General features: G+C 31.2%; 1 protein-coding gene across 1 annotated transcript; it reads left to right on the top strand.

Annotated features, from left to right (window-relative positions):
- The first annotated feature begins 1,379 nt into the window (after positions 1-1,379).
- Positions 1,380-3,813, top strand: LOC122606081 (auxin response factor 18-like). Its single transcript, XM_043779043.1, has 3 exons — positions 1,380-2,631; positions 2,731-3,524; positions 3,613-3,813. The coding sequence occupies exons 1-3, from the start codon at positions 1,522-1,524 to the stop codon at positions 3,692-3,694; spliced, it is 1,986 nt and encodes a 661-aa protein (XP_043634978.1). The 5' UTR covers positions 1,380-1,521; the 3' UTR covers positions 3,695-3,813.
- The last annotated feature ends 20,460 nt before the right edge of the window (positions 3,814-24,273 follow it).

A 24,273-nucleotide genomic window follows, 5' to 3' on the forward strand; every position in this document is an offset into this window, starting at 1 on the left:
ATGTCACCATATTTTCATTACGCCCCCATACTTTAAACACGTTCACATACCACACCAATATTTTAAATTAATTTCAAATAAGTCATACACAAAATGTCTCTTGGAAATCTTAAATTTACAAACCAACAAAACTCCACTAGCAGCTAACTCTAGTTAAACTTTTTTGTAACACTAATCAAATCAAATCAAACAAAACAAAATAATTATCTCTAATCGAAAAAGAAAATCTTAATAAAATTTTGGACCTCCAAAAGACTTGTTTGCATTGCTTTTAGAGCTTTTTAGTTTGACTTCCACTTTAAACAATGACTCATGATATAAATCCAATTTCTCATGATATTATAAGGTACTAAAATAAATATACTATAATAATAATAATAAAATCTGCTCAGCTTATGACAGAGAATAAATAAAATGATATTTTAATAGGATACTAGTAAATAGATAATGGGGCTGTTTAAATAAAATTATAAATTTTTTAAAAACCAGTTTAAAAAGGGAAAAAAGGATTGCTTCCTTTAAGATCTTTGTTGTTATGCTGGCTTCTGAAGATACAACAGAGTTTCTTCAGATCCGAAGAAAAAGGTAAGAAAATAAATACAAACTTTTTAAAATAACCCTTTCTTTAACACACAGATAAAATTAAATTTACACACATACATACACTAACAGTGTGTGTTAGACTAGTTGTACTAGTTTGTTTTTTTTTTAAAGTTATATATATACATACACAGAGAGAGTATATATATATGTGTGTATAAAGCTTGGACTTTTTGTAGTGATCCAAAAGAGACTCCTAGAGAGAGAATTTTTCTCTTCTTTTTTTTTTTTGTTTCTTTTTTTTTTTTAATAACAAAAAACATTGAATGAAATCTTTTTCTTGTGAAATCTTTGTTGTGGGTTTTGAATGCATGACTTGCTTTTTATGTGTGTGTTTTTGACCGAGTGTTTGTGTGTGTTTTGTTGATGGACTTGTTCTTGACTTCACTGAATATTCTTTCAAGATTTTGACACTAAAAAAATCTTCAATATTTTTGCTTTACTTTTTGTGGGTGCTTTCAAATTAATCTACTTTAGTTGATTTAAGATAAGGGTGTTCATAAAGTCTTGATTTTTACTTATAAAAGGAGTGAATTTGGCGATGCAAAAGATGTGAACGAATTTAAGAAGACAATGAGAGTCCACTCCTTTCAAGAATTTGCGTTCAATTGAAGCTCTGTTCATGCAATTTTCAAGGGTTTATCTCAAGATTTTGAGAGGTAAGTCATTAGGCAAAAAAGGTCAAATCTTTATAAGTATTTCAAGTTATATTAGTTGAACTTGTATTTGTTGTTGTTCTCGTTTAATTTATGTTATTTAATGTTTATATTTTATTACAGTATTTGATTTGATTACAGCATTTACTCTGAACTCAAAGCATTAAAACAAGAAGAGATAGGGGGTTATTATAAAATCAGATGAACTGAAGAGTTGGTTTTTAGGAATTTATAGAGCCTTAGAAAGAAAACAGATTAAAAGAAAATGATAACTTTTATGGATTCAAAAGAGAAATTGAAAGAAACAGAAAGATGTTTAGATTCACAGTTATGGCATGCTTGTGCTGGCAGTATGATTCAAATGCCCTCAGTGAACTCTAGAGTGTTTTATTTCCCACAAGGGCATGCAGAACATGCTGCCGGAAATGTCGATTTCCGGGAAAGGAATAGTCAGTCTAGGGTTCCGCCGTGGATCCCGTGTCGAGTTGGGGATGTTAAGTTTATGGCTGATGTAGATACAGATGAGGTTTATGCCAAAATTAGGCTGATTCCGGTTAGTAGTTCGGGTGAGTTTAGTGGTTTTGATGATGAAGATAGGGGTTCGGAGAATGGAGGATCTTCGGACGGGTCCGTTAAACCGACGTCGTTTGCGAAAACGTTAACGCAATCCGACGCTAATAACGGTGGCGGGTTTTCCGTTCCGAGGTATTGCGCGGAGACAATATTTCCGAGGCTTGATTACTCGGCTGACCCGCCGGTTCAGACAATTTTAGCAAAAGATGTTCATGGGGATACATGGAAGTTTCGGCATATCTATAGAGGGACTCCACGGCGGCATTTGCTTACTACCGGATGGAGTACATTTGTGAATCATAAGAAGCTTGTGGCCGGAGACTCGATTGTGTTTCTAAGAGCAGAAAATGGTGATCTTTGTGTAGGAATTCGACGGGCTAAAAGAGGAATTGGTGGTGGGCAGGAAATATCAACGGGTTGGAATCCGGCTGGTGGGAATTCTATCATTCCGTATGGCGGGTATTCCCCCATTTTGAAAAATGGGAATGGTGGGGGTTCTGGTGGGAATTTAAATGGAAAGGTGAAAATAGAAGTTGATTCTGTGATTCAAGCAGTTAAACAAGCGACGAGTGGACAGCCGTTTGAGGTTGTGTTCTACCCGAGAGCTAGCACACCGGAGTTTTGTGTCAAGGCTGGGCTTGTGAAGAATGCAATGCAGATCCGCTGGTCAGCAGGGATGAGGTTTAAGATGCCGTTTGAAACGGAGGATTCTTCAAGAATTAGTTGGTTCATGGGTACAATTTCTTCCATTCAGGTTGCTGACCCAATTCGCTGGCCTGATTCACCATGGAGACTTTTACAGGTGCCTTTTGGAACCTGACCTTTTTGTTTGTTTGATAGATTTAATGTTTTGAACATGTAAACATGATTAAGTTATGTTTTTGGTTTATTGGAAATTCAGGTGACATGGGATGAGCCCGATTTGCTTCAAAATGTGAAACGGGTCAACCCGTGGCTCGTAGAATTGGTGTCAACAATGCCAGCCATTCATATGTCCCCTTTCTCACCACCACGAAAGAAATGTAGACCATCCCAACACCCTGATTACCCAATGGAATCCCAAATCCCAATCCCAATTCCCGCACTATGCGGGCCCCATTCACACCTCTTCGGTGGGCCCACAACAGGGCCTTTTGGTTATCATATCCCGGAGAATTTGAACATTCATCATCCTGCTAGCATACAGGGAGCCAGGCACACACCTCGTTATGGGTTATCTCTCTCAGATATCCAACTCAATAACAAGTTCAGTACGGGTATTTTCCCGACAACCACGAAACCCTCTCACATTAACCCGTTTCTTAACAAATCTGCTGGATCGGAGCCCGTTTCCTGTCTGTTAACCATTGGGAATTCAACCACAGCCTCAAAAGAGCCCGAAACGCCTAAAACATCTCAGCTTGTACTCTTTGGTAAGCCAATTCTAACTGAGCAACAGATTTCTCAAAGCGGCAACGCCTCAGGGTCAGGGTCAGGCGGAGAAACAGACCTGAACTCAGAGACGGGCCATTGCAAGGTTTTCTTGGAATCAGAAGACGTGGGGAGAACCCTCGACCTGTCGTTGCTCAATTCGTATGAAGAACTATGCAAGAAACTAGCCAACATGTTCAAGATAGAAAGCTCTATAATGCTAAACCGTGTTCATTATTGGGATACCGCAGGTACCTTAAAACAAATTGGCGATATACCATTCGGGTAAGACCAAGATTCTAGCTTGTCTTTGCAAATTTAAGTGCCAATGTTCGTACCTTCGTTAACTCAAATGATTTGCTTTTTGTAACAGCGAGTTCGCCAAGAGAGCAAGAAGGTTGTCGATTTTAACAGATTCGGGCAGTGAAATCAACGACCAGGGCGTAGATTCTTGATTTATATATCTATAAGAAATGTACAGCATCGATCTCTTTGGTTATCCTTAAGACATGTTTTGGTTAATTTTGTGGTTATGGAATTCACTAAGCTAAATTAAACACATAATTCCTGCAAAGATTTTGTTGCTCGAGTATATCTTTATATTTTTGAACCAAAATTTATTATCATTGTAAATTGTAAATAAATTGCAGATACAATATAAGATTTACGAGTAAGAAGAGACTACTGTTAAAAAGTCACTTTAAACAGCAAAAGTTGTTGAAGAAAAAATGACAAAAGAATAAAAAGTGGGTATTTCGTGCACGCTTGGGGGAAGCAGGAAAAAGCCAAAAAAGGAATTTCATACCAATAAATAAATGCTTTGAGAAATTGACTACTACATACATTAGGTTCAGGTTAAGTTTGAGCAAAAGAACAGTTTCACTTGCCCCTTTCAGAAAAAAATAAATAAATAAATAAAACTTGCCACAATTTCGAAAGAGTTGTTCCAAATCCTTTTGAATTACTATTACTTTAGAGAGATTTTATACACAGCATTCTTTATGTTTATAATTTTTTAAAAAAAGGTAATAAACTTAAAACATTTTCAATTTTCAATGAAGAAGTCTCACCATATATTTTTTTTTTCAATGTAAGGTTAGCTCACTTGATAAAGGCTTATGTTTCTTTAAGACTTGAAGTGGAGGTCTTAGATTCAATTTGGATAATTTAGAATATTGGTTAATATAGTAGATTTCTGCTAGAAATATAAATATTTTTTTTAGACTTATTTATTGAGACTTCTATGGATTATAGATTCGACTAGAGGGACAACTAGTAGTTTTGAATTGAATCATAAGTACTCATCAGGATGGAAAGCAAATTGCCCCTTTTCAGTAGGGGGCGGAAGGTTAGACCTTAAAAAATTTGTTATTTAAAAAATATATAAGGATGGATATCATTTGTTAACAAATATTAAAAAACAAATTGTTGATATTCAAACTTATTAGAAAGTGGAAGGGAGTAAAATGAAAATACGTGGAGAATGAAGGCTGTTAAAGAAAAATAAAAGAGGCAAAGGTTACATGGTAAACCAAATATTGTTCCAAACATTGAATGAATATCCCATTCAAATGCCGCAAGAGTTGGCCTTGTTTTAGTTCCCTATTATTATAAACATGTACATGTACAATTATAACTTTTAATTTAACTTAACTGTCACATATTATCGGGATCATAATACAAACTTCTTTTTAATTTCTTTCATCAATTTCTGGACATCGCCAAACACAAAGTCAACAACAAGCTGGAAAATCCAACACATTCATTTGATCTTATATCATTTAAATAAGGATTATTCAATTTGTGAAGGAAAACAACAATAATAGGTTCACGTGTGGGATGCGTAAGCCAACGTCATCCAAAGGAGTGTGTTGCGCCGTTTTGATGATCGGGCTGTTTTTTTTCTTCCTTTGACCATCCTTGTTTTTCTTTTATTAATTATTATATTTACATATGTCTTTTTCTTAAAATGTTTGATCATATGTTTATATTAATACTTGCATGTGTATTATTTTGTGTTTTGGAATCCCGAAGTTTGATTCTCTTTATTCGCACAAACAATATGAAATCGTGATCAATACCTTTTTCATAACCTGTTGTTACTATGGTTCAAGTTCCCGCCTCATCTATACTATATTATAAAAAAAATAGTGTTAAAAATATGTAATATTTTCACTTAACACCCCTTAAAATGTTTTTATATACACTATCCTCTTAACATTAATGATTAAATTACATTTTCAATCATTTATCATTTAAAATATGTCCATTAACCTTTTACATCAATTATATACACAACTCACCGCCGCTCCACCACCAACAGTCGTCCAACCATCACACCGTCGCCGCCACGATCACCGCCGCATAGCGCGGATACCGTGCTAGTATATATTTTAATTGTATAGTTTTTCAATTTACTAGAATGTAGTAACATCCTTTAATTACACATCGGTTTTTATCTTGTTTAGGAAAGAATTTGACGCAACGAGAAAAAAAAAAGATAAATAATCGATCTTGTTGATTTTAAGAATACTCATGAACAATTCTTATAAATTTCGTTGATTCAAAGAGAACATCGAAAATTAGAGAATTTCACGCACACTAACACACACTTGTGTATAGAGAGGAAAAAAAACTTTTTCATATCATTATCAAAAAACTGATTACAAACAAACCACACATCCCAATTTATAGATGAGAATCATAAAAAAGACACTGAAATAATTAATAAACTAAATTAAATACACAGAAAATTAAAGAGCCTAATAATAATAAAATTAAATTCTAGATTATTCTTTATCAATCCAGATATTTTTACATCAGAAATAGACAAACAACATAAATAATACTGAATGCAATTCTTTATTATTGACAATGCTATTAGCCAAAAGAAGTCAACTTTACCATACAAACCTATTTTTTAGAACTATCAAAAATTAAAAAGAAGCGTTCCAAAGCATTTAGAAAAGTTTTTTTTAGCATAACCGATCTAAAGGATATTTCGGGTCACTTTTAAAATAATTGATAAGATAGATTATAATCGATCCAAAAAATCATGTTGGATCACTTTTAAAATAAATGATCTAAAAAATAAAATATAACCGATCTAAAAAAGAAATGCTCCAAATGTTTTTTTTTATCTTGAAGTTTGTATATCAACCGATCCATAAAATACACTTATGTATAGTATTTAGCTTTAGACAATTTTCTATAATTATATTTATTATAAACCTCGTTAAAATAATTCAAATGTTTATGGATCACTTTAGATAATGTATAACAACGGCTTACATCCGAGATTTTATGGAGTGGTTTTATTTAATATGTTGCAATTAGTTTGTTATATGAATTTAAAATCAAATTCACCGATATCTATGCCGCTTTTAGATTACCACTCTAATGGAGTAAACTTAATATTATCTTATTTTTGGATTTTAATATGTTAGTATTCGAATATTGTAAGTTTTTGTTAAACCCTTCATATGTATATTATTTATTGCTCTTAGGTTTTATATTTTGTAAAATCATTAATCTATCTTTTTCTTTTTCATTTGCTTATAGATTGGAATAACAAAAGCTTACTAGCCTCCAAAGAATTACTCGTATAAGATTTAATACTCAATTCAGCATTAAAGTTTTTCAAGTTCGTGGAACTCTGTGGACCCGTCAAGCTCCTAATCAATTAGAGTTGTTTATTTAATACTCGTATAAGATTACCACTCTAATGGAGTAAACTTAATATTTATTTATTTAACGATGTGTAAATTTAAATTGTAGTGTAAAGTTGTAAACCATGTTGAATGTATATATAAAATATCAATGTCAGTTTTGTTATGTTGTGCAATGATATATGGTAGTGTTTTTGATACATTGTGTTGTATGTAATGCATTACAAAGAAAAAAAAATATTAAAATATATAATTGATCCGAAGACTTTACAAATTTACGGTTTTTAAAACGAATTCAAAACCACCAATCTAAAACATTGCCAAACTCGTTCTAAAAAATGACTAAGAAACTGATCCAAAAACGGTCCAAAAGTTGTTCCAAAAAATGGCTAAAAAACCGATAAAAAACAAGTATAAACTGTTCTATAAACTTTTTAAAATTGTTCTAAAAAATCATTTATTTTTTGGAACACAAGCTTTTAGATCACTTGTAAAAGTATGGATTTCAACTATTTTGGATGTTATATAAAATGAGTTTGTGTAGTAGTGTTGATTCACAAAGTAGAGGTTGATTAACAATTTGTTAAGAGTATATCTATTGTGAAATGCTTTTAATTGGTTTGGTGACTTAGAGAGAGAAAAAACTAATGATGAATTGGTGGTTTGATTATTGTCGCGATAGTTACATTATATAAATGATAGTAAAAACTTGTAATCTTGTCCTACATTTAGGTGATATGGAAAACTCGCAATGACTCCGTCTTCTCAGAAAAAAGCCCATCATTAAGACATGTTGTCAAAGATCTTAAAGGAACCAGTTTCCTTTGGTTTGCAAACCGCTCGAATATCCCTGATCTAAGTTGGGAAAAAAAGAAACTTTTTTAACTTCTAAATCTTATTGTTTTGGTTTTTTGGACTTTTTTGTTTCTGTATTCTTGGTATAATTAGGCTGTAACTTTGTTCTAGCACCTTGCTAGATTTTAAGTTAATAGAATTATTGTTGCTGTTTAAAAGAAAAAAAAAATAGTAAAAAATGTGTAAAATTTTTTAAGATTTTTGAGACACTTAGCTGAAAAAAATACGGTATAAGTTGGATTGTGCCAGATTTTGAGTAATTAAACAAAACATCATCCGCTTAATCTTACTAACTTGATTGTTAAGATTTAGATTGTTTCACCACCAAAGGAAATACAAACTAGTATAGTATGTGACTTGCGAGATAGGAAATTGAGCTAGACATTGATAGGGTTAATGAAGCCCAAGGACCATTTGATCCTAGGTTTAAGTCCACAAAATGAGATATTTTTTATTAAATAGGCGTGAGCAAAAATGCTCCCTACTATGGAAATAGGGGTTATTAGAAATAATTAAATTTACTTTATAATTGAAGTTAAGAATATGAAGTGTAATGACGATTTACCATTTTATCCAATTTGAAAAGAAAAAAAATAAGAAGAAAAGAATGAGGGGACAAAAAGTAGTAAAAAAGAGGTAGTGACAAGACCATGAGTTGGATCACGTGAAGAAGTTTCCTCCAAAACAACGTTTGATCCACGGAGTAGTCTACTTATTTATTACTTCAATGTACGGTATCTTTCTTTCTTTCTTTTACACTACTCATGCGAATCCGGTCGAGTTATTAAATTAAAATTCTTGTATTTTATGCTAGTTCCATTTAATATACTTCAAGTTTAATAAATAAAAATTCCAAACAACTACTGTATAAAATTAGACGTAATTTTAATTCGTTCCTGAAAATGATATATTCGATCGGGTGGACAGATGGTCACATATCGAATGAGGACACATAAATGACACAATGGTTAAAATGGATCAAAGTTCTATCTTTACATTAGTGATTGATGCAAAGATTCAATTCAAAGATCTATCTTCTTGTCGGTGATGGTTTTGAAGATCAAGTGTTATTAGTGTTTAGAGTGAGTAGTAGGTTGGTTTCATTATGTCGTTACATTTCATTAAATTATTTTCTTTATTTATGATAATATTAACTAATAAGTATGACAATATATGGAAATAATCAATATACCAGGGGCGGAAGATAATAAGGGCCAAAGGGGGTAATGGTCCCTCTAAACTTTTGAGTCTTATCTAGCAATTATATATTATTTAAGGGTAAAATAATTTTTTTGTGTGATTTTATCTCCTCTGAAAGTCAGAGACAAAAGATAGATGCAGAAAACTATACGTGAATGCATGATTTTACCCTCCAGTAATGTGGTTCAAGTTCCGCCGCTGCAATATATAATGAGTAGTTCATTTCTTTTTGTTTATTTTACAATAAAAATATAATCAAAGATTAACTTAAATTTTGGTTGAAACAAAGACCGTCCTAGCTAAGCTAGCTTTGTTTTCAGGACCCTCCAAAGTCCAAACCATACATCTCCCATAATATATGCCATAGTTTCTACCCATGCTCACTCATTACAAGTTTACAACCATGCATATATATATCTATTAATTAATATTTGTAATTTAATTAATATATAATTAAAATACGTCTTCTTTTGTATAAAATGCAATAACAAGTTAAAAGCACATTTATAATAGCTTCACACGGGCTTCTTTTTTTCATCGAATATAGAAAATACATATCAATCTTTTTTCCTTCTCAATTTTTTTTTCTTATACCATCAACCAGCATCCCAGCTAGTGTTGTCCAAAGCTTAAATTTTTTCTAGATATTTAATAACTTAATTCAATGATAAGTTTTTGACAAACTATATACCCAAAGATGTCTACCTTGATACTATTGCACGATATTATGTTAGTATATATATATATAAGTATGACAATGATGAGTCAAGCTTATTTTGAACACAAAAAAAGTCCATTGATTTTCTTTCATCTCCTCCTATGACCTATCACCCTCTATGACCTATCACTCTTAATGACCTATCACCCCACCAACTTTGGTTTATGAATATCCTTAAAGGCGAAGCCCGCTCCGAATCATAATTTTTGACGACCATCATCGCCGGAAAGTTAACTTACACATGTGTAAGTCAACTTACGCATGTGTAAGTCTCTCCGGAGATGGTTGCCGTCACAGGAGGTTCATGGTGGTGGCCGGAGATGATGGTGGTGGTGGTGGTGGTGGTCAGAATTCACTTACACATGTGTAAGTTACATGAACTTTTTTTGGACTCAAATTAGCTAGACTCAATTTATCCCACCTTATATATATATATATATACAAAGCTAGCTAGAAGATGATATATATAGACATTAATGACATGGGTATAGCAAGTTTGCAACCCACTCTCCGAGTGAGCTTAGCCAAATACGATTTAATTATAACCCAATCTATGCAACGCATCTAAGATAGAGACTGACTGATTCAACTATCTTATCTTGTCAGTACAACTAAATGAGATAGATCGAGCTAGAAGGTACAATTAATTGTAGACGTATAGTGTATAGTTTTTTTTTTCTCGTATCAAAAATATATGATATCTTATGAATAATAATATGTAACTCCAAATGCCGGCTCACATACACAGTCACACATATGTGTTAACATCTTATTACTAAATAGAAGCTATGTAGTGACCAATGATGGTCATGACAACCTCATCATTTCTATAAAATTTTATATTTCTATTGCTATTTTTAAGTATTTATTCAATTTCAATATAACTAGCAACCCCATAACAATGTAACTAAATATTGTAGTTAATTAAAATTTACACTGATCAATATCATAAAAATTGTTCGACGACTCCTGAATAAAATCCTGGCTCCATCAATGTCACCAACCCCTCTCCCTCCCCTTCAAAGTTTAAGAGATTTATGTTATTTTTCGATCGAGATTTGCTATACATATAGCTAGGTAAAGTACGTATTACTCTATAAAAGATTTGTACCCAAAATCAAACATTGCCAAAAACCGAATGATAAACCTCTGTTATTTGTTTAATCAAAGAAACTTAATTAGTAGTACAAATAATTAAGAGATATAAATATATATTTAGCCTAGGGATTGAGGTGACTTGAAGGTTACGATTGGAGGATGTGAGACCAAGAAAACATTGCATGGCCAAAAAATTGATTTGTTATAAAAGTGAGTGGCCATTTTCGAAAGATCCAAAGTTGTGTCTCACCGCAACACCAAAAGTGGGCACTCTTCATTTCTTTCTTTGGGACATTAAATTCTTGGTATGGTTCGTTTGTCCTTCCTCCTTTCACCTTTCATTTTTTTGAAAAAATTATTATTCCATTATATTACAAATTTTCCAATTTAATCCTCTACCAGGAAAAAAGAAAAACAAACGCAAAGTTTAAAAATATTGTGATGTTTATAGTTAATCTTTTACAAATATAAGAATTTTTTTTTAATTTATTTAATTTTTTTTTTTACTTTCGTAGACATATTTTTTTGTAATTGCTTTTGTACTATTTATCTTTGCTACAAACCATTCAGCAAAAAGTGATTCTTCTTTTATCCATCGACTTTCAAAAGTCATGAGTTTGCATTTAAAACACGCAACTATTGTGAAATTGACCCGGTATACATAAAAGACATTAGCTTCGAAAGTTACAAACAATAAAAGTAGAGCAAAATGAAACGAATTGAATCAGTTTGCCTTTTTTCGTCTCATTTTCGACATGCTTTAACCCTTTCTTTTTTCATATTGTCCTTTTCTTTCCATTAGTCAATTCAGTTTTTTTTTTCTTTCTTCTAAACATATTATATATAGTTATCTAATTAAAACTTACTCATTTGGAATATGCATCATTTGACATGCATGATAAAGGGATAAAGCTTTTACCGTACTCGGTACGTACTCCTAGACTTTTTTACTCTGGATATATGCAATTTTAACCGTCACTGACTAGGCCAGGAATTGGCACTAAAAAAAAAAAAAAAAAAAAGTGGCTGATTAATTGAAAAAAGTTATATTGATTTGAACTTTGAAATGAAAACTAAAAAAAATGTTGGAAGTACATTTTAACCCCCCTAGTAGACCCGCCTTTGCTAACCATAGTATTCCTATTGCCGTTGTCATTGCCATATTACAGGCATAAATCAAGTGTTCTGGCTACTAATTAAACTATTTTGGAGACGATTGTATATCATGATTGAATTTTATAAGCTTGAACAATCACTAAAATCTTTCATTTAATGTGATTGCTTAAACATAAAAACATAGATAATTTAGTATGTTAACTTCATAATTAAATTAATGACGAAATTAGTTGTAGATCAGTAGATTCCTTAACTAAATAAAAAAGAGAGTAGAAAAATATTTAACGAATATTCAAGGGTAGTAAGTTGTGTTATGTAGATAGCTGAAGGTGGGTGGGTGCATAAATTGTAGAAAGGAAGTAGGTGACAGTGAAGATTGAAAGAGAGAGGGTTGGGTAAAACGACAGAGATACGCTGGTGACGGAGCGCAGAGTGGCATTTGACTTGGGCCCTCCCCTAATTATACCTTTTTCTATCTTAATTTTTTTTTCTTTTCGAAAATCTGAATTATGATTTGTGTTGATAGTTGATATTTTAAACAATACTATCAAGTTTAAAAGTATTTTTTTTATAAAAAAATCATAAATAAATATTTTTTATATATTCATAAGTTAAAAAAAATATTGAAATAATTAAATATTTCTTTTGCAAACATCTTATATTTTAAAAAAAATAAAAAAAAGGAATTCATGTATTTTTTTTATTTGTTTCATTTTAAAGACCCAAGTAGAAAAAATTTTGCTGTTCGAAAAAAAAATAGAAAATAGAAAAAAAAATTCTTATTATAATTTCAGTTTTTTTACTCTGATTAAGAAAAAACTCAAAAATACAACATTTTTCATTTTTTAAAACAAACATTGATGCGATGATTAAGCAAACCCCTTATACATATACAATATAAGGAAATGTTTGGTAAAACATACAATATTTATCTTAGGTAAAGCATGGGGAGATTAAGTAAAATTCAGAGGAAGGGTTATGTAAAATTCAGGGGCTATGTATGTTTATCAAATTCAAAGGTTTAATTTGTAACTTTTTTAAAGTGTCAGTACCTAAACTTTAAGTCTGTAGTATGAATTATTTTCTCATACAGTATACAACATATTATAAATAAACAATATTATATTATATAATCTGACATATTCATAATTTGATTTGATGTAAATGTGCTGATCAATTTCCAACTTTCATTTTCACTTATGTATGATATCAAGTATCAACCACTCAAAATTTATTCTCAAGTTGATATTGTATGTCAATTTTTATCAAGAGTCATAGAAAAAAAAATGTTATAAATTATACTTACCGACTATTATTTTATCAGATATTTAACTTTTTTAGGAACAATTAAATTGTACTTTGGCCTTACTAAACCAACATATATTTGCAATCAACAAGTTGATATAACGTTTTGAAGTTCAACACAGAAATCAACTATGCATTTTAAGTGAAAAACTTTTTACACCGTATATTGAATATCACAATATAATAATCCGATTGTGATATCACCAAGTAAATCCTATATTTATACATTTTGTATTCGTTTGTTTTCCTTCAAAATCTTGTTAAAGTTATGTATAATAATATATGTATAACCAACGATCATAGGTTTGTCAATGTGTGACCCATTTGTTGCAAAATCAGTGGCCTTTCTAACTTCTCAAGTGACATACAAAATGTTCCTTTAAATGGACTTTATTTGTAACTCCATAAAAGATTAGTCCAATGGGCCTATAAACACACTCGCCAAGTTAATATACAAACGTTTCTTTAAATGGGCATAATTTGTAAGACCATTTATAATTACTCCAACGGGCCGATATAATGGTCCAGCCACATTTTCTCTTCTAAAACATTTGTTCTTTGAATTATCTACAGTATCCTCTCATGTAAGTGCTAATACAGCGTATATAAATATAATGGTCCAGGCGTTTTGAATAAGATTTAGATATTTTTTGTCTAGATCGTCACTGTTGGTCTAAATGAGTTTATGGCAATTGTATATTTGCATGTATGTATATTCATGTTCCTTAAAGTTCTATACTAGAGAATGACTAGTTATATATTTTTTACATGTTAATATTGCAGTTGTATTGAATAAATTCTCACATAATACATAAGTACTTTTATGTTTCACTAATGGTTTATAAGTGTCTCGCCGATTAATTATGAGGTCACTGCTTATACTATCCACTTCTTACACACTTCTTCCACTATTCATCGGTTTTCTCTCTCTTATAACACCCCAAGTACACCCCCTCCTTATACTGCCCACTTCTTCCACTATTCATCCATTATTTTATCCCTTTTTGGTTTTTTTTAATACAAATATAAACTAACTTAAATTCTAAATATTATACTATTTTAATAAAAATCTAGATATAGAAGTAGAATTTTTAAAACTACAATAATTATTTCGTAAATGTACAAAACGTCAGGGGTTAAATGGTTAAATGATAAATGCAAAAAAAGTCTAGGGGTTAAAACTATAATTAATATTAAATTATTTTATATTATATACTCATCTTCTTCATGTACAATATATATATATATATACATATATGTATACAAATTTCAGAAACTTTTTATTTTTATTTCAGAAGCTTAATTGGCCCAGCGGACCTCACCTCCATACCAAAACGGTCGTCCAAACTTGGAATGAACCACCGAGACGTAGGGAAAGACGCAACCGTGCTATTTTCGTCTTCCCTTGGTTTCGCGTCGGACGTCAGCGGACGTCCGTATAAAGACCGGCCTGATAATTCCATGCATGATTGTATGGTCACATTTACTAAATGAGTATAAAGTTTAAAATTTAAACTTTCTGGAATGTCATCTGGTTAATTCACATTTTCAAAATAGTAAAATGAAATGATCATTTTGTAATTGTCACATTATAAATTATTATTATTTACTCACATGTTAGTAGCAAGTTCTAAACATGTTATTGCATGCCTCGATTATATTGGTATCTAACAATAAATTAAAACAAGATTGATATGTTTTTGAAACGATACATGGCGTAATTCTTGATCGACACATGTTATTTTAATTTATTTATTTGATTAATTCATTTTTTAATAGTATATAGATTCAAATTCCTTATTAGACTTAAAATTAAACTCTAACTATTGGTTATAGATACAAAACACATTATAATCTTATTTGATTGATCGTTTCTTATTAATAGAATTGTCTCTATTTCTTTCTGAACTCTTCAACCTTATTACTTATATTACTTATAATAAGTTATTTGAGTTTCCGATTCGATATCATAAGGCTATTTGCCGTCATACACTATGTTTACAAGTTTTAATTTTGATTTAATTGTAAAAGTTTAAGGTAAATTCAAATCTCTAACTAAACATATATACTGTAATATTTATTGTTACTATTTATTATTAGTTAGTTTCGATAATCGGTATACTTAAACTACAATTTATTTCATACTCACAAATAATGTATGATGCATATTCGAATTTATTTATAGTACAATATATGTAACTATCGTACATTGTACGGGTATTAGGATTAGTATAATATATAGTTGACTTCACAAGTTTTTTTCTCTGACGGTTGACTCGACATAATTAGTCTATAACAACTTTAGTTTTAGTCAACGAAACTTTCTTTTTTTTTCTTTTCAAAAAGTGAAAATAAATTAGAGGACTTTTTCTATGTACAAACACTCTTCGGCATCAATAGTGTACCAAAAATATTACTCGGGTATGTTCGATTGACAGATAAACTTTTACATTGAATAAATAAAGATCTTTTAACAACCACAACCACAAAATTATCTCATTACCTAGAAAATTCATTAATAATAAACCTAAATAAACATATAAAAGTTAAAAATACATCTAAAAAGTGGATAGTGAAAAGCCTAAACAAATCTAAAAATACATAATTTAATAAGAAGCTTAATTTTTATTTTTTTGAACGGCAAGCTTAAGTTCTTAAAGTTAGTCGTACGTGACAGATCGATATTCATGTTGGCTCTAATGCTCCTCGTTTTAGCTCCTTTTTATGACCTTGACTTTTTTCCCTTTCAATGCCTTTTAGTTTTTTTCTCCTAATATTTAAATTGCTTTTAGCAATATTCCATGTCCATTTTGTATACACAATAAAAGTCATGTCCTTTTTGTACATATATACGAGTAATAAAATTATTTCATAACTAGTTTAGATAACATAAGGTTGACAATTAATTCTAGATTAGCTATCTAGTTCTATTTCTATATCCATTTTTCTTAACCAAACGTTGGCCCACAATATATCGGCTCCAACTACCTCTATAGGAGACGAAATTTAAGTGACTTTCCAATGTGGTCGCTACAGGCTTTAGAGACGACATTAATTGGGCTTTTGGGATGACAGATATCGTCTCCAAAACCAATTTTCTCGATTACACTTTACTATCTACTAGAAGCTTTTTTTCTATACACAGTTTCATCTCCAATTATATATATACTAAAAATTTATGAAAATGTATAAGTACTTTATGAGTGAAATGTATAAGCCTTTAAAGCACATACTATTTTTAATCAAATTTCGTTTTAACCCCCTAAAACTTAACCAAATATCGTTTTAACCCCTAAAATTTCAATTTTTTAACTTTTTTACCTCACATCAAAGTTTTCGCTTTCATTTTCGACTTTTCGTGACACTAAACTTTTAGGTTCTCATGTTTTCATCAAACAACTTTCACATAGTTACGGGTTTACTTTTAAACATTTGGTTTTTTATTATTTTCATTCAAGTACTTTATGTGTGAAATGTACAAGCTTTAACATTATGCGTAGAATGTACAAGTTCTTATAACACATAATAAGTTTTACCATTTTTCATTTTAACCTCCCAAACTTTTTATTATTTAACTTTTGCCCTATATTAAAGTTTTCGTTTTTATTTTTTTGACACTGAATTTTTGGGTTCTCATGTTTTCATCAAATAACTTTCACATGGTTACGATTTTACTTTTTAAACATTTGGTTTTAACTATTTTCATCCATTTTGTTTTATATATAACGTTTTTAAATTTACCCTACATCAAATTTTTCATTTTAATTTTCTTGACACTAAATATTTGGATTCTCATTTATAATATACTAAAAAACTATATGAATGTACAAGTACGTTATGTGTGGAACGTAAAACTGTACAAGTTTTCTATCTTTTAACTTTTGCCCCACATTAAAGTTTTCGATTTTATTTTCTTGATACTAAATTTTTGGATTCTCATGTTTTCATCAAATAACTTTCACCTGGTTACGATTTTACTTTTAAACATTTGGTTTTGACTATTTTTATTCGTTTTTTTTATATACATAGCGTTTTTAAATTTGTCTCACATCAAAGTTTTCGTTTTTATTTATTGACACTGAATTTTGGGATTCTCATGTTTTCATTAAATAACTTTCACATGGTTACGATTTTACTTTTTTCGTATAGAACGCGTATCCCGTGGCAACGCGCATGTATTATAGCTAGTTCCAACTATAGTGAAATGCTCATCGCATTCACCTATCATGAGTCAATAACCCTTTCAATGCTCCAATAGAACACATGCATATTACTGTAACGACTTATCGCTAATTTGGTTGATACCCTTTCTATTTTCCTATCTCGTCTATGTTTTCATTATTGCCAAATCATGTTTACTTCATGTCATGCTCATCTTAATTTTTGACTAAAAAACTAATACAAATATAATCATGACAATGAGTGGAATGCATGATTAGACATTAGTTAAAGTAACCATCAATCAATTTATATATATACGTATTATTATACTATAGTTTTATATGGTATTAATTTACACCTAATTCTTCTATGGAGAAGTACATGGCTATGACAAAAGGGTATGATGATGATCAAAGGCAATACCAATGTATGTCTAAATATGATACGATAGTTAATAAGGTACAATAATATTTGTTAACCAATATCAATAGGATTTTTCGTTTATGTCATATTAATTTGTAATCATTATTGTTGCGTATTTCATTTTTTTTTATATAAATGTCTTTGGTTGTGACGTGTTGTGTCAGTTTGATGAATTGATCAATATGGTTGATATAGTAACCAAAGCACCCAAGCGTCGTCGAGAATCATCATGTGTAAGTTCCTCTCTTTGTTAAATTATGCTTTTATCGACAAGATGTAATCTTAATTATTGGAAGCTCGCTCATGATGTTAAGGTTTGAGTTTCGAGTAATCACTAGTAGTTGTGAAATCCTGAGATCAATAATTAAAGCCACACTAAAAAGAACTTTAATGCTTACAAGCTAGCTAGCAAAGCAGAGCGGCTAGAGGGTTCACGGTTCTCTCCAACCGTATCAATTTCTTACATAAGTTTACAATACAATTAAATCAACATAATTTTATTCAATCAGTCTTTCTCAATCAAGCAACTGACCTTCTTTAATGTCGAATGCTGGCTCTGCTAGCTAGTACTTACAAGTACAACGAATGAATTGAATGATCACTTATAAAATATAGATAATACAATTTAGCTTTAGGGTACTAAATTGTAGGGCTAATTGTTTGGAAAGCCCCTTAACTTGTCACAATTACCTGTTCTGGGGTCTAAACAAAAAACTTCTTAATTGTGAGGATCAAAACCGGTTAAAATGTCTTTATTGAGTCCATACCGGCTAGAAGTTGATGTTATCCGGTTACCAGTTACCTGGCAGCCATGTGTATACATGTGTACTTATATTACTTATCCCTTATATTAATATATTGTATTAATATTAATAGATACGAGTATATATCTATAGTTCATGGAGATATATAAAAACACGTGCAGATCGAGTTGCAGAGTCTGAGCAAATTGACACATTCAATGATTCAAACCTAAGTAATTCATCAATTCATATTTCCAACAAAGAAAGTTAAGTTCTTCTTGATATTTTCATAGTGACATATGATTTATCAGGCAAGCTTTTTCTCTATTCTTCTCCCCCTTTTTCGTACCGCCGGAGCACCGATCCACCTCGCTGGAAAATGGGTAACCCCGGCAGCCCCCCACACCACTCTTTTTTGGTTATTTTCGGTTTCTAGCAAAACCCACCAAACTCCATGGTCTCTTTTGCCCAAACACCCACATATATTCTTGATTAAAGATTCAGTTTTTTATTTTTGTTTTGTTTTTTGAGAAGATAGAAATTGGTAAAATTAAATGTGTTTTAGATGGATTATGACTAGCTTGGCACGAAATTATCGGTTGGGACGAAGAAATGGCGATGGTGATCAGCTGCTGCTAAAGATGGCGATGGTGATGAAAAAATGAAAGAAAAAGATAAAAGTAGAAGAATCGCAAATCCAAATGTTGCAATGAGCCATTCACGTTTACTCAATCTTTGTACTGCTGCCACCCATCCTCCATGGTGGATTAGCCACCACCTCTGTTGGTGGTGATGGTGGTGGTATGTGTTTACCGTTGTTAATTTAATTACAGTAATAATGTTCAAAAAATTTAATTACACTAATATAGATTATTAATTAAATATATATATATATAGGAAAGATAATTTGAGACCAACTAAAAAAAGTCCAAAAAAGGACCATTGATTTTCGTAACTTACACACCACTATCATCATTTACTACGATATACAAGATTTTTTTGTAAAAACACTAAGACTTTCCGGTGACGGGCCCACCAGAAAATCATGTGTGAGTTAACTTACACATCACATGATTTTCTGGTGGGCCCGTCGCCGGAAAGTCTTAGTATTTTTACAAAAAAGTCTTGTATATCTTAGTAAATGATGATGGTGTACAAAAATCAATGGTCATAGTTGGTCCTAAAATAAGAGGTGGTCTCAAAATATCTCACCCCTATATATATATATATATATGAGCAAAGTAAGTATGCGGTTGTTATGCACCTAATTTGGATGAAAAACTTCTCACATACCAATATTTTAATATTTTGAATAAATGTTTGCCCACATGATTTTTATAGTTTAAAAAAAGATATGTTAGAGGTCTTTCACCTAACTTAGACGCCTAATAGTCTCATATTTCCTTCTTATATATATACATATATATATATATATTTGTATCTATGTATGAAAAGGCAAATCAATATACAGTAAAAGGATAAAAAAAAAGAAAAGAGATAAACGAGGTGGAATATATAGATAATCAATTAGGCTATTAAAAAAACTCAAAATGAAATTTATAATAGGAAATGACTGGCTACTTTGTTGTTGGCCCAATAAAGACATTTTAGCTGGTTTTGATCCTCGCAATGGTGAAGTTTTTTGTTTAGACCTCATAATAGGTATTTGTGACAAGTTAAGAGATTTTTTAATTAAATAACCCTAAATTGTACGGAGCGTTACACTATTATCTCTAAATAAATTACACTTTGGAGCCAAATCATATATATATATAGATTGGACAATCTTATGATTTCCTATATACTTGCATTTAGAATTAATTTATATCGAATTGTATACATGTAGAATTCAAGAGGCAAAATGGTGTGCGGAAATGCGGGAAGAAGCTACAAGTCTTCGGGAGGAGAAGCGAAATATAGGAGTTGTACAAGTGGCATTAATGGGGGTACACCATCGTCTACAGGTGGGCTTGCCAATCATATTGGAGGTGGTGCATTGGTGCAACTCATAACCAACCATCTCCTTGAACTCAATAACAATTAATCCCCAACAAAATTAAAGGCTTAATCTTTTATCTCAAGACTTATTGTTGGCATCAAACCACTTCTATCACATGTATCAGTTAAACAGATACAAAACCAACTTAATAATAAAAGAATGTTCACTTTTAGCTATGATATATTCTAAATGTTGTTTGCTTTGCTTTGATTTGTGATAAAATAAAATTTTTGAAATGATTTGTCATTCTCATTTAGTAACACCAAAGAGTAGCTGAGTGATGCGTCGACAGCGACTGGATAAGTGGTGGTGGTGGCAACGATATCGATTGATGGAGTTAACGGCGACGAGTAATAATGTAGGTTATTGATGTATAAAAAGGTAGTGTACTTATTTTAGGATTTAAGTTTAGATATTATCAATTAATTATATTAACAATATTACAAGTAAATATTATAGGTATTTTAAGTTAATGTTTAGAAAGAGTATCTTGAGACCATAGTTGTTAGACTCTTACGAGTCACGAGTCGACTCTTACGAGTCGAGTCGATTTGGACCGAAAACGAGGCGACTCGTTGTGTGACTTTTTTTTCTCCTGACTCTTACGAGTCGCGGTGTGAATTTGAAACGAGTCACTACGAGTCGCAAATTTATCACTGTTGTAGTTTGATAATATGGTTATATATTATATATCATATTTATGGTTACATTATTTTGTATGTTATATATGTATTTTTTATTCTTTTAGTACGAATTTGGAGATAAACTGTAAGTTTATGACTTAAAAGTATCAAATATGTAATATTTTGGTAATGTATTAAAGTAATCCACTTAGAATTTGTTTATAAATACGTCACATATATATAATTATACACTATTATGTAGTATATACAAATGTCCGGACTCTTACGAGTCGAGTCACGTTTCGAGTCAGAAATCAGGGTTTCGAGTCGAGTCAAAAGTTACGAGTCGACAACTATGCTTGAGACTATCAAACACGTAGTTGAAATTAGAAAGAAAAAAAACAAAAGAAATATTATATTATAGTATAATAATAAATATAAATATAGATATAGACTAATCTCCAACTGTCTTATGGGCCGTTTAGTGGGCTAGTACTAACTTTACAACTATAAAGAGAGAACTTCAAATTAAGAAGAAATTCTATACGGGATGGAAAATAACACATAGTTCTTCAAATAGTTAGCAGATTACTCGTAAAAATTTAATGTAAGTTTACATTTAACCCTTGTAAATTTGTAGAATTTTCATTTTAACCTTTTAAAATATAAAAGTAATTCTTTTATATATTTCAAACCCACTCATTTAAAGTTTTATAAAAATGTGTATATTTTTTTTTCCAAGTTTTATGCTTTATTTTTTCTTTAACTTTAGGATGTATGAGATGAGATTTTAATAGATTTATTTTTATTTATTTATTTTAAGGGAAATGATTAATTTTTCTAACTGAATATTCTAATAATTCTTTTAACTATGAGATGATGACATGTGGAAAAATCAGGGGGCAAGATTAGGAAAAAGAATTAGTGGATATCACATTTCACCTTCTTAATGTTTTAGGAGAATAAACTTTTCTTTATTAAAAATGAATTTATTTTTTTTGTTTTTAATATTATTAATTATATTTAATATTAATAATAAAATTTAGATTAGATTTTTTTTAGAATTTTTAGTTTTATTATAATTGATTATTTGTTGGGGCCATCAGTCAAATAAAAGAGATCATTCATTTGGGAAGAACCAATCAAAGAATTTCTTTATATCAAAAATAATAATAATAATAAATAATAACTTTTAAGCTAATCTTTAAAAGGATTTATCATTTCTCTTATTTTAATCTATTAGATTTTTTTATTTATGTACAAAAAATAATAAAATTAACTACCTAATGATTGCCCTTATCATATGTCATAAATCTTCTACCATCCAAGATGCCACATTTTCACACATGACCCGCCACATGGCATATGTTCCCTAAGATGCCCCATACCCTTTAGCTCAAAATTACACTTCCAACGCTCTCTTGATAACTAGTCTAACACTAGTTACATGTCAACGCCATATAGATATCACATCGGAAAACACTCTCTTATGATTAGCATTTTAAAACATCTCTAATGTCATCACTAATATAGGTCTTGCCACCTTACCCTTTGCCGTTGGTGGGCCTAGTGTTTATTCAATGGGTGATGTCTTGCACTATGCTTTCCTCGTGTCTAGACTCCAATCTGTTAGTTTGTAGACTAAGCTACCCTAACACTCTGGTATTGGAACTTATGGACCTTCCTTTAATGATCTCGGGGATACTTTAGTGCTATAATGGAGATTGACCTTTTGGGTAGTTAGAGTGAGATCGGTGCACTCAAACTCATGAAGAAACTGACAGATATATATGTCAAACGTATCATCCAAACGACTGAATCTACGTATTCTCTATCTACTCGATAGATGGCGTTTTGGAAAACTCAAATGGAGGACTATACTTCGGACGAACTTAGAGTGGTACCTATCTCTGGGTTAGGTCAGACTATGGATGCTAAGACCTACCGATGTGTACTATGTTACCGACTTGGTATTCCTCTATTCTCCGTGTAAATGTTGTGCTTAGCTTGTTCGACGATCTCTGATATTAGCTAAATTATTCATGTTTTTGTTATACTTTTAATGGCTAATATTCTTTATTAGTTTGTATTTTAAGTCATTATCTATGTTAAATTGTCACTTGGTATTTGCACAAGACTTTGTGTAGGTATTATGTGAAAACATGGAAAGTTGGAGCTAAAACGGTGATTTGGTGATTAAAATGAGACTTAGGATGCATGCGGATGAAGTGGTTCGACTTTTGGCATGTTAATGAGCTGTACCGTTAGAAAAAGGACCAGATTTGTAGAATATTTAGTACAGATAGTAACGGCCGTTAGAATCTGCTTGATGCAGCCGTTAAACTAGATCTGCTGCTCACGTGACAACTTTCTTCACAATTGAATTGATTTCTTGATTGTGGGGCCCACCACTAAAGCCAAGGAATTAATTTCTTCAACCAATGATGAGTTGACACATGGCCATTACAACAACAAATCTATATCTTTTTATTGGTTTTGAACGTGAAGATGGAAAGAGAAAAAATATATATATATTTCTAAGAGTATGGGTTGACTGACCAACCAAGGCAGCTACGTAGTATTTCTCAAGTAGTTGTTTCACTATAATTTGGTTTTGGTGGCTAAAAGGAGGCCACGACATCAACAAATGAAGAGGAGAAGATATTAATAATTTAGACATCTAACATTTTCACGACATCATTTGGTTTCTCAACAAATGATGTGAACTTGATGATATTCTGGTCATACATTTTATTTTGCCTTGTATCGATCTTGATGGAAAAATAAATAAGACTAAACGGAGTGGCTAGCTTTTTGCCCAACTCTCGCCCCATTTTGCTCGATGTCGCCCCCCACACCACCTCCGTCCACCGACTTCCCTTTTGCCCTACTTCTTCCCCTCGCCCGTTCCACCTTTGACCACTCCAAACTTCAAGAATTTTCCCCCCTTTCCAATGCCATTAACGGCTAATTATTTTTTTTCTTTTTTTTAATTTTCCCCTTCCTATATAAATCTTCATCTTCTTCCATTTTTAACAAAACATATCCATATATACAAAACACCATCACATACACACATAAATCTTCTTCCATTTTTACATAAATAATATACATATATTACGGAT

The sequence above is a fragment of the Erigeron canadensis genome, chromosome 1, assembly GCF_010389155.1.
Source record: "Erigeron canadensis isolate Cc75 chromosome 1, C_canadensis_v1, whole genome shotgun sequence".
NCBI lineage: Eukaryota > Viridiplantae > Streptophyta > Magnoliopsida > Asterales > Asteraceae > Erigeron > Erigeron canadensis.

Bases quoted from the DNA above. Each gene is read 5' to 3' on its own strand.
- LOC122606081 (XM_043779043.1), top strand. From the start codon at position 1,522: ATGATAACTTTTATGGATTCAAAAGAGAAATTGAAAGAAACAGAAAGA. The intron at 2,632-2,730 runs GTGCCTTTTGGA...TTGGAAATTCAG, and splicing joins CACCATGGAGACTTTTACAG to GTGACATGGGATGAGCCCGA. The intron at 3,525-3,612 runs GTAAGACCAAGA...TTTTTGTAACAG, and splicing joins ATTGGCGATATACCATTCGG to CGAGTTCGCCAAGAGAGCAA.